Source organism: Zosterops lateralis (assembly GCF_965231275.1).
Source record: "Zosterops lateralis genome assembly, chromosome: 15".
NCBI classification, from domain to species: domain Eukaryota; kingdom Metazoa; phylum Chordata; class Aves; order Passeriformes; family Zosteropidae; genus Zosterops; species Zosterops lateralis.
Genome location: NC_139775.1, coordinates 7289140 through 7300932, shown reverse-complemented (window position 1 = coordinate 7300932; position 11793 = coordinate 7289140). Strand labels below are relative to the sequence as shown.

The 11793-nt window shown below is 58.9% G+C and overlaps 1 protein-coding gene across 1 annotated transcript; it reads left to right on the top strand.

Moving 5' to 3' along the window:
* Positions 1 to 664: 664 nt before the first annotated feature.
* Positions 665 to 11104, top strand: HS3ST2 (heparan sulfate-glucosamine 3-sulfotransferase 2; the record flags this gene model as incomplete). Its single annotated transcript, XM_083872803.1, has 2 exons — positions 665 to 1098; positions 9944 to 11104. The coding sequence occupies 2 exons, from the start codon at positions 665 to 667 to the stop codon at positions 10560 to 10562; spliced, it is 1053 nt and encodes a 350-aa protein (XP_083728929.1). The 3' UTR covers positions 10563 to 11104.
* Between the last annotated feature and the right edge of the window lie 689 nt (positions 11105 to 11793).

Below are 11793 nucleotides of genomic sequence, written 5' to 3'. Positions count from 1 at the left end.
TTCGGGCTGGGGCATCCCAGGGACCCAGCGTGACCCCGCCGCCCCGAGCCCCGGCTGCCGCTCCCGAGCGAGGGCTGCTCACACCGTTCCCCGCTCCCGCAGCTGCGAGAGGCGCCGCTCCCGACCCGACTGCGGGAACGGAGGCGGGTGCCCCCGGCTCCAAAGCGCCGCTTCGAGCGGTTCTGGGCTGGATGTGGGGGCACGGCGGGGCAGAGCCGGCCGGGACAGCGCGACCGGGGACGGGACGATGGCACCGGCAGCGGGGCCGGGCAGGGCAGGGCTCGGCGGGCGGCGGGAGCGCCCCGGGCCGGTCCCGGGAGGAAGGGCCGAGCGCGGCGGTACCCCCGGCCCGGCCCGGGGGAGGCACCGGCCGCCGAGCGGCCGCGGGGGCTCCGGGAGGCGCTGACGTCAGGCGGCCCCTTAAATAGCGACGCAGCCGCCGCTGCCCCGGCACTTCCCGCGGAGGCATCGCGGAGCCGCCGCCGCCCGATGGCGGGGATGGCCGCGGCGGGGCGGCGGGCGCAGGGGGGTCGGGGCGGGCGCGGCCCCCTCGGGCGGCCCGGCCGCGCCGCCGCGTAGCCGCGGGAGATGCCGGAGCGGCCGCGCCGGGGCCGGGGCTCCGGGCCGGGGCCCGCCGTGCCCGGCGGCGCGGCCCCATGGAGCCATGGCGCGTAGGGCGCCGAGCGGGCGGGCCCCGGCCGTGGCTCCGGCTCCGTCCCGGCGGCTGGCAGGGAGGGTCCTCGTCCTCTTCACGCTGTCGCTGTCCTGCTCGTACCTGTGCTACAGCCTCCTGTGCTGCTGCGGCGGCCCCGCCGCGCCCCGCGCCCGCTGCCCGCCCGCCCGCGCCGCCGCCGCCAAGAAACTTCTGCAGCAGTCGCGGCCGTGCGGGCGGCCGGCCCCAGCCCCGCCGGCCGGCAGCGCCCCGGGCCCGGCCCGCCCGGGCACCAAGCGCCTGCCGCGGGCCATCGTGGTGGGCGTCAAGAAGGGCGGCACCCGCGCCGTGCTGGAGTTCATCCGGGTGCACCCCGAGGTGCGCGCCCTGGGCACCGAGCCCCACTTCTTCGACAGGAACTACCACCGCGGGCTGGAGTGGTACAGGTGAGGGCGGGGGGCTGCGGGACCGGCCCCCGCCCGCGCCCGGGCACCCCTCGTTCCCGGCCGCGGCCATCCCCCGTCCCGGACATCCCTGCACACCGCGGGCACTCGCCGCCCCGTGCCCCTCTCCTCTCCCGGCGCTCCGGCTCCCGGTGCGGACTCGGCTCCGCGTTCCTCCGTCCGTCGATGGAGCCGGCGGGGCGGGAGCGGCCGGAGCGGTCCCGGCGGACGGCGGGGGCTGTCGCTCGGCCGCACTCAGGGACTTTTCCTTAATCTCCTCTTGCTGTAGCCGAGCGGGTCGCGGCTCGGTCCTGCCCGTTCAGCGGGGCTCTCGGCTGTAGTCCCCCGAGCCCTGACCCTCCCGGGGGGCCCCCAGGAGCCGGGACGATGCCGGGGCATCCATTCCATCCCATCTGAGGAAACATTTGCCGGGGTGAACGGTTCTCCAAAACGCCTGAGTGTCTGTGTAGGGGACGCACGGCTGTCCTCCCTCACCCCTGCCCGGTGCGTCCCGGCACGTTTCTGCTGCCGGGTTTGATCGCTGGCTCCTGAGAGGAATAGTCCTTGTTCTCTGCCATCCCTTCTCTCTGAGCTCGAGTAACTGTGGATCTATATGGAATCTCTAATAATTTGCAGAGGTCAGAGTGTGTCTCCAGCAGGAGATGGTGGGACTTTAAATTCCGTCAGGGCTTTTGTGAGGTGTTGTGGGTGCTCTGGGAGAGGCAGCAAGTGCTGCTGTTAAGCAGGTCACAGCGCCCATGGGCTCAGGGGTGCTGCCAGCCGTTCACCCCGTGCTCCCCGTGGTTCCAACCCAGTGCAAGTGCACCGGCGGGTGTTTGCTGTGCTGTTGTGGAGTGCTGGCTGCGTTCAGGCAAGGCCATGGGGCGGCCATGGGGCTCCTGCTGGGCATCGGCCTTGGGAAGCAGAGGGGGGCTTGGCCTGGCCCTGGCTGCCTGTCGCTCACAGCAGGGGAAAGAACTCTGTCACTCCAGTGTGTTGGAGCACGGTGGTGGGTGGAGGAGGCAGCCTGTGGGGCCACCCCAAGCTCCCTTGCCCTCCATCTTGGCAGTGAGTTCCTAGCAGAGATGTCCCCAGTTCCGAAGCAGGGCAGTGCTCAGTTACAAGCAGGTGGGAAGTCAGTGTGACATGGTACTCACTCCCAGCTCTGCTCGGGTCCTGGTAGCTGGGGCTCACGCCTTGAGGGGCAGCTCAAGCACTGCATGGAGAGAATGGTCTGCAGCGCTGCTGTCCTGTGTCCTGCTGGGGTCACAGTGGACCCTGCAGCCAGGAACATTCAGATCCTTTGGTGCCAGTACTGGTGGCAGGTGACAGGAGAGTCAGGACAGGCACAGGTGAAGCTCACTGAAGCTGTTTCCCTCTCCTGAAACTGTCCTGCAGCATGCCTCATTCCTCCTACTCTTCAGAGAGTACTACAGCAGTATCCCTTACCTGCTCTTGCCTCTTGGCAGGTCTGTCTCATTCCCACACCCTCCCCCCAACATCAGGCACTGTCACCCATCCTGCATCCCCTAAAAGCCAGCAGCTGTGAGCAGCCCTGCAGCACAGGCATGTGAGGATAGTGCTTTCTCTGAAAGACGCCCAGAGTGGCAGGATGAATGATGGAGCAGAATATGGGTCCTGGCTGTGCCCCTTGCTCAGAGGGGAGCTGCATGGGCTCAACACCTAGCTGGGATCCTTCCCTGCATCCTTGTCTGTGACTGATGTGGGCTGTTTGCTTCCCCTGCGTGCTGTCAGCGTGGGGCTGGGAGCCTCACGGGCAGTGCAGGACTGAACCTGTGACACTACTCCCTTACAAGGTTTGGGAGACAGAGCCTGCCCTGAATGGACAGACCCTGCCTGGGGCATGGAGGAGCACCTGTGGACTCCAGGAGTGGTGCTGATGCAGGAGGCAGGAGCTGTGTCCTCTCCCCTCACACTGTGGCACTGAGGGGCTGCAGCAGATCGCAGCCAAGCAGACACCCTCCCACCCCAAGCCACTGTTCAGTCTGGGATTCTCCATGTGAAGGGACTTGTCCATGAGCAGGAGGGGGATGCAGGCTGTGGCAGGGTGGCTGTGAGCAGCAGTGGGAGCATGGCCAGGTGAGCAGCACACTGCCCCAGGGCTGGCTCTGCCCAGATCGATGGAGAGATCATGCTGGAGCAGCGGAGCCTCCAAATTAGTTCAGCTAAAACAATTAAATGACACTTCCTTGGTTTTATTACCTTTTTTTTTTTAACTGACAAATGTGCCAAAACTTAAGCACAGAGGCTGCTGAAGTATAAAACGTGGAATTGATTTTCCTCCTTGCAACTGGAGCAATTAAGTGTGGAGCGGGTCTAACCCACAGCAGGATAAGCTCCTGTCGCTCTGCCAAGAGCCTAGGAGCAGGAGAGCAGGGTCCTGCCAGTGGCCACGGTCTGGGAAGGACAAAGTGGAGGCTGGGGGCAGCAGATGTGGGTGCAGTGAGGGGTTGCAAGGTTCTGCCTGCCAGGACTCCAGAGTGGGGGGCTGTGCCTGGCCTGGCTGGAGCTCTGTTCCAGCTTCTGGCTGGGGAGAGCAAGTACTGCCATGCTTATGGAGGGCTGTGGTGGAGGGTGGTGTCTGCAGGCTGCCCGGAGCACAGACCCCTTGGAAATGCAAAGCTAAAGGCATTCCCTCGTGTGAGTAGAGGCTTTGCCTGTAGGAGCCCCTGGCTGCTGAGTGCCAAGTCAGCTGTGCCTTTCCCTTGTGCCCCGGTGGGAGCCCAGGAGGAGAGACCAACTTGGTCTTTGGTGCAGTTGCAAGTAGCATGAGAACTGAGCCCCTTTGATGCTCCAGGAACGTTGGTTACCCTTTTCTCACGTTTTCCCCTGCCTTGGCATTTGTCTGACGCAGAGCTAGCGGGAGGGGACACCTCCTGATCTGCCTGTCCTTGCCTCTCCAAATGTCATGCTTGTTCACAGCTGCTCTCAGGGTGCCTCCTGCCTTAGCTGCTGCCGTGGCCCGGAGCAGCCCCAGCCCCCCTGTGCAGGGGATGAAGGCTGGGCAGAGCCAGACCCCTGAGCTCCCCCCGTGTGGGACCTGCCCACTCACTGCCTCAGACCCAGAGCCCCCGTGCTGCTCCAGTTCCCATCAGTCTCTAATCCACCTCATTAGCTACAGATACACTACAGGAAAGATATTTTTAGCAAGGTCTGTTTTAAGACAACTGAAACCAAACAGCAGCTACTGGGGAATATCGATTCATTACCAATCCTGCACTAAATGTTCGATATTGAGCTTTTTCCTGCTGCAAGTAGTGCGGGCCAATAACCTTCAATATTTTCCAGAACACAGGGAAGATGGTGTGATTTAAATTGCCGTTAACTTTGAGTAGTGGCTCTAATTGCAGCATCTCGAGATGCAGTTTTCCTCCTTACGATTCCTGAGTGATCCTGTCAGATGCTCCAGTTATTTTCACGGAGAGGGGCTTTTCCTTGTGGCTGCAGCAGCAGGCTGAGCCTGGCTCCTACCCATCCTGCTGGCTGCCATAGCTGAGCCCAGAGGCGGTGCTGGCACAGGGCAGAGCCCGTCTGGTTCTGCACGGACTCACCTGCCTGAATCCCTAATCCCAGGGATGGCACTTGGGCTGAGCTTGGCTTCCCCCTGAGCTGCTGCTGAGACAGGTCCCTGGAGCACGGGCGCTGCTGGAGTTCTGCTCCTCATCCCTGCCTTGCCCCGTGTTTGGGGAGCTGCAGCAGCACAGGGAAGGAGCACTGTGCCGCCCTGGGTGGCAGCCCTGCCAGCGGGAGCACAGCAGTGTCCCCGCGGCCCCGGGGCTGTGGGAGGGCAGGAAAGGAGCCGGCAGAGCCGCTGCAGACGCTAATTGCTCCCGGCTAATGGCCGGGCTGGCGCGCACACAAATGGGAGCCCATTAGGCTTTGCCCTGCGACATGTTTGCGGGCTTTACTGACAGCGCATTTGAGTAAAGTTAATTAGTGAGAAGAGAGGAAGGCAGCAGCTTCAAGGATGCTTTGAAATTTCCTTGGCTTCAGAGAGTGCCCTGGCTCTGGGGAATGGGCATGAACGCGTGGCAGAGGCTGTGCATGAGGCAGTGCCCAGGCAGCGTTCCCAGGTGCTGCTGTCCTGACCCGGGGTGGGCCAGGTGCTGCCCAGACCCTCACTCTGGCCAGGAGAGCTTTCCTCTATGAGGAGCTGGGAGAGGCGCTGGAGATAAGCTCATGTGGGGTGCCTCGGCATTAAAGATGTGTATTCTAGCTCTGTTCCGTCACCTTGTTTGTAAGTGCTGCAGTTTGTTCTCACCTCTGCTTTGGAGGCACCAAATTCAGCTGGTGACCTGGCACACCACGGGCTTGGCTGCCCTGTGAGGCTGGTGAGAAAAGGACACCAGGCCCTGGTGACGCTGGGTGCCCATGGTGGAGCCAGGCCCTGCCCACAGTGTGTGCCCAGAGCTGGCCAGGGGCAGAGCTGGGGACAGAGCTGACCCACGGGGCCTCTGAGTGCCCGGGAGTGCCCAGGGGGTTGTGCCTGGCTGTACTGCCCTGGCACAGGGCACTCACCTGGCACAGGGGGGTCACCAAGGGGCTCTGACACAGCTGCTAATGTGGGAATTGCTGCAGCAGCTGGGGCACAGGCAGTGGTTTTAAAAACAAGTATTCAGTTCTGAAGTTTCACCTGTGGCAAGAGTTGCCTTGGAAATGGGAAAGGGGGAGACTCCAGCCTGTGTCCATGAGCAGAGAGCAGTACCCAGCAGGGCTGAGAGCTGGGCTCTGTGCAAGCTGTGCAGGAAGCCCTTGTGTCCTGCTCCTTCCCAGCTCCACGGCCTTCAGAGCTGACCTTGGCCTTGGCCTTTGCCAGACCCTCCATCGGTGCTGAGCGGTCATTAAGGAAGGTGAGAGTCACACAGAGGTGTGTGTCTGTGAAGGGCAATGGCAGTGTGCCCTTTGGAAAAGAATCTCTTGATTTAAAGGACACTGCAAATCTCTGGAGCATTTAAATGATTAAAAATGAATCAGCAACAAAGTTAATTACTGTGTTCGCTCTGCTTTTATGCATGGAAATGTCCCTCATTAGCTGTCTGCAAGCACTGGTGTAAATTCTTTGAACATAAACATTTATTAAAGGGAGCTGCTCCATCATTAAATCCTGGCTGCAATAGTGTGGGCTGGTGGCAGTGGGGGCTCAGCCAGCTGCTGCCAGGGCTGTGAGCCCTTTTGGGTGGTGTTTGTAGCTGTGGACATGGTGCTGTCTGTGCAGGCTGGGGATGCAGCCAGTCTGTCCTGCTCTGCATGGCAGTGCCCCACTTTGGGCCAGCTGGTGCCAGCCCTCGGTGCTGCCAGGTGTCAGTGAGGGGCTGCAGAGCTGCTGGGGGTCCCCTCTGTCTCCTCAGCCCCTTGCAGTCTTTGGCAGGTGGTGCAGCCCTCAGCCAGGGCATTGCTGCAATCCTCCAGGACCCGTGATATCTTCTCAGCCAGGGCTTTTTATTTTCATCACACCTCAGTTTCTCACATGTTTAACCAGTTTTGCTTAAACTTCCCAAAGCTACCAAAAGTAGCTTTGCTGGAGCTTTCATCCAGCACTGCCATCCACTGTCGTGCTGAGCAGAGGAGCCAGGCAGGAGCTGGTGATACTGTCAGCTGTGTGTGCACCCGTGGCACGGCACGGCACAGTCCTGCTGGGAGCTGTGCTTCCCGTGCTCATCTCCCAGCACACAAGCTGGAGACACGCTCACAGCCCACCCCTGTCTGCTGGTGACATCAGCTGGGAGAGGGGAAGCACAGAGCCCTCACCACAGGAGCTGGCACTTGGGATTTTTTGCCAAATTAAACAGTTTGTTTTTGTGCCGCTGAGCAGATGGAGCCCGGGATCGCACACGCCAAGGTCTGCACACAGCGGGCTGCAGCCGGCAGGGACTGACCCAGAGGGCCGGGGCTGTGATGGGATTATCAGTGGGCACTGCCCTCCCCGCTCTTATCTGCAATATCTCAATTGTTTGATGAGATTTTGTACAAATTCCTCCCTGGGAGAGTGTTTCACGCATGTTTGACATCAAAGCAGCACAGCCAGTGAGGGAGCGCATGTTTCTTTAATGTGGGAGTGTTGTAGGGGCCGCAGGGTGCCCAAAGGCAGATTATAACAAAATTAATAATTCAGGGCTCTGGAAGGTGCGGGTGAGGAGTTAACCCCTTCAGGGCGAGTTGCTGCCTTCACGCTGCCACAGCCAGGTCAGGCTCTGTGTTGCTGCTGCCCAGCACCTCTGGGGTGATGGACTGTGGGAGCTGTGCTGGCTCCCAGGGACCACAGGGCACAGCTGGGCCAGGGCAGGGAACAGCCACTGCCCTGGGCTGGACCCGCACGTGTCCCCATGTCACTAACACGGGCAAATGCAACCTCTGAATCCGGGTGAGGGGAGTGTTAATGCCCATGTCAAATGGCACTAAAGGTCTTTAAGAACTGGGCAACTCTAGTGAAAGTAATCTCTAATTCAGGAGGAATTAATGCTGTCCCTGCAGCCAGAGCAATGTACTGAGCGAGTGCCCCAGCCATCCTCCCCCTGCCAGTGTCACTCGTACATCACTGTCCCCATGCTGGCAGCAGCTGGCTCAGCTCATGCCAGGACCCAGTGCCAAGGGCAGCTGGGGACATCAGCAGAGCCACAGGAACAGCAGCAGGAGCAGCTCCTGGTTGAGCCCTGGCCACACATCTGTGGTCAGCACCAAGAACCTTCACACCTACACATGCAAGCCTGGGCCTTAAAGCTGTGTGACATGCTATTTGTATGCAAATAACCCTGTGAGTGCAGAAGTCCAAAAATATTATTTTAAAGTCTGGTGTAATTAAGTTTGCCATGCATTTCTCTGCTCCTGCAGCTCTGGGGATCCTGCTGTTAGTGGGAAAATGAACGCTTGGATGACATCTCTCCCCCTTGCATGGCTTCACTGGTGATTTATTTATCTGCCCGTGCTGTGTTTTGTTGTCTCAGCAGTCTCTGTTGCTCAGGAGCAGCAAACACTGGGAGTCCATTTAAAAAAAAAAACAACTCTTGTCTCATTTCAGTGATTTACTATGCAAAGGTTTTGTGTTTTACATAATGGATTAGAACCTGTAATTTCGTATTTTGGATGCATGGACCTAATAACTCACGTAATGAAAGTCTAACAGGCTTGAGGATGAGCCATTAATGAAACAGCAGTTTTATGATTCTCCACAAAATATTGTAATAGCGAATCACTTACAGCGCTGTCCTGTGCTGATTTATGATGAAACTTGTTTGTGATGTGGAGATAGAGCCATGTGCCTGCACTGAATTAGCACTTCCTGACAGTCATTAACCAATGGGAATCGTAATCGGGATTTATAGAGTTTGAAGCAGAGCAGTGGGAAAGGCCAATTAAGTGCCATCCATGCTCAGGTACCTCAGTAGACCAGCCCTTCTAATTTATGCTGACTACTTAGTTTGTTTTCTCTCAAATTAGGAAGGTGGTCAAGAGTACCTGAAGGTTCATGGGATGGTGCCCTCAGCATGTGCCACCACTCCCCACCCTGTCCTGGGTCTTCCATCTCTGTTCTCTGTCGCACAGGGTGTTGTGGGCTGCTGTTGGATCTCCTCCCAACGTTTCATCAGCCCAAAGCTGCTGCCCATGGGCTGTGTTTTTGGGGTGCTGGAGGTGCCAGGCCCTGGTCACTGCACCAACCCAGCCTCGGGAGCTCTGGTGGTGTGGCGCAGGTGTGGCCCTGGCAGCTGTGCTGGGTTTGTGGCATGGGTAACTCAGTGCCTGGTGCCGTCCAGTGGGATGGCTGCAGACAGGAGTGCTGTTGGAAATGGCTGCAGACAGGGACGGTGTGTTTGTTTTCCCTGCCTGCTGCTGGCCTGGCAGTTGCTGGGGCACCCAGGGCTCCAAGGCTGGTGGAATGACTGTGATGCCAGTGCCAGGTGCCTGTGCAGGGCTGAGCACCCTGCAGGGCCCAGCCAGGCAGAAAGTGCCTGGGATTTTCTGGAGGCGAAATTCGGGCTGTGCCTGCTCACACTGCAGCAGCTACTGGTGCCACAGGGCACTGCTGGGGTGTGGATACAGCAGAAGGGTGCTGGCCTCATCCTGGCTGCCAGAACTCCCTGTCCACTCCAGCCAGGCATTCCCTGCCTGCTCCCCACCTGCTCCATGCCTGCTCTAGCCAGGGGACCTCTAGTGCCATGAATCTGACTGCAGTGGATTTGATAGTTTACTCTAGTAATACAAGACCAATTTATAAATCTTTCCATCCCATTACTTTTTATTTGATTTGGATGTTCAGATGTCAAAGCAAATGATTTAATTAGTGCTAAGCTGGGCTGCAGGGATGCTGCATTTCCCCCAGTCTGGTGCTCCTTGCCTGGCCTGAAGCCCAGCTCCCAGTGCTAGAAACAGATGGGTGTAGCCAGGAGCCCATTTAGAGCTCTTGGGCCTGGTCTGGTCCTGGTGGGATGGGCAATACCCTGGTGGGCACAAGCCCCACGTTCATGGGCAGCCCCTTCTCCCAGCGCCCCCTGGCAGAGCAGCACAGCTCCCTGGGGCCTGTCCATTGCTCCCCAGGGCTCCTTTGGTGATGGTGTGGCACAGTCACCACATTCCTGTATCCTGGCACTGGACACACACTTGCTGCTGTGTGGGGGAAGCTGCCAGTGCCCCCATCCTCTCCCCAGGCTGTCCCCTGGGACTGGGATGGACCGGGAAGTCATCCATGGCCAAGGTCCTCCACAGTGCTGCTGGAGGGATCTGTGCCTGCTTTGTCCCTCTGGGAGGGGACATGTCACCAGCCCCACAGCACCATGACCACCTCCTGGTGCCTGTCCCTGCTCCTTCCTTACATCACCTTCTGCTTCGCTTGCAGGAACCTGATGCCACGAACCCTTGACAGCCAGATCACCGTGGAGAAGACCCCCAGCTACTTTGTCACCAAGGAGGCCCCGCGGCGCATCTTCAACATGTCCCGGGACACGAAGCTGATCGTGGTGGTGCGGAACCCCGTCACCAGAGCCATCTCGGACTACACACAGACCCTCTCCAAAAAACCAGACATCCCCACCTTCGAGGGGCTGACCTTCCGCAATCGCAGCCTGGGGCTGGTGGACACGTCCTGGAACGCCATCCGCATTGGGATGTATGCCGTGCACCTGGAGAGCTGGCTTCAGTACTTCCCCCTCTCCCAGATCCACTTTGTCAGCGGCGAAAAGCTGATCACGGACCCAGCGGGGGAGATGGGCAAAGTCCAGGACTTCCTGGGCATCAAACGGGTTATCACAGACAAGCACTTCTACTTCAACAAGACAAAAGGCTTTCCGTGCCTGAAGAAGTCGGAGAGCAGCGGCTTGCCTCGCTGCCTTGGCAAGTCCAAGGGCAGGACTCATGTGCAGATTGACCCTGAGGTGATCGAGCAGCTTCGGGACTTTTATAGACCTTATAATATCAAATTCTATGAAACAGTCGGGCAGGACTTCAGGTGGGAGTGAGTGTCTGGGAGCAGAGCTGCAGTGACATGAAGCTGCAGTCCTCTGTGAGGAGGGCCCAAGGGGCTGGAGCCAGGACCCCCCTCAGCCCATCCTGCCCCGAATTGTGACCAGAGGCAGGCAAGGGCTTTCCCTGTCCCTCAGGAGTCTGCAGTGCTCCGGAGTGAACTGAGATGAGGAAGACTCAGAGTTCTGCTGCAGCCCCCAAGCCAAGAGATGAGTGCACAGCAGCACTGCCTGTCCCAGCGGGTCAGCAGTCACGTGGCTTCCTCTGTGGGGTTTGTTTTGCTCTTAGCACCACATGGTACCAGGGCCACAGTGATGGCACCATCCTGCAGCCTGTGTTCAGGCTGCTCCAAAGCACATCCCTCTGTGTCCCAGAGCAGATGGGTGCTCCTGGACAGTGGCAGTGGGACTGTCCCTGCCAGGCCCCGTCCTGGGCAGGCAGAGCTGCAGCCACTCCACTTTGCTTTTGTCACTTGTGCTCCATGTGTACCCATGAGGACAGTGAGATGTATCTGCTTGACAAAGAAGTCTATGGAAGATGTTGTACTGATATTTTGTCCTGTGAATAAAGCACAGAATCCTGCTGTTACGGGTACTTTAGTGGCACTAGTTTCCTTGTCATCTTGTGATTCCTTCCTGTAAATAAAGTGGCTTCCACCAGTCCGTATGCATGGGCTGTTCTTAGGACAGGGCTGGGCAGAGCTGGGGGGCCATGGGGAGCCCCCGCACCCACAGGCAGGTGAGGGAATGGGCAGGGGCTCGGGCAGGACAGGGGTCAGCCTGACACCACCAAGGGGACTGAGGCACAGCCCTGCTTGGGGTTCCCTAGGCTCATCCTCTGGCTAGGGATATCTCAAAATGATGCACAGTGGCCATGTGGGGATGCAACACCCCATGGACCAGGATGCAAGGCCTGATTAGTAACCAGTGAGCTCTAATAGGAAAAAATTGGAATTAATTAGTGAACTCTCAAGGGAGCCCCATCTGCATCTCTGCCACTGCCAGCCACAGGGGAAGACACAGCAGGGAGGGGACTCAGAGGCAGGTTTGGGCGGGTGGAGGGAGAGATGGGAATGAATGGCCATTGACAGGAAAATGGGATATTTGCTTGTATGATTTTTCCTTTAAAGGAGAAAAACATTCACAGCGAGACTCACAAATTCCAGCCTCGCAGTAGAAAAGCCATTTCCAATCCACTCCAAGGAGGCAGAAGGTGCCAGGTTAGATT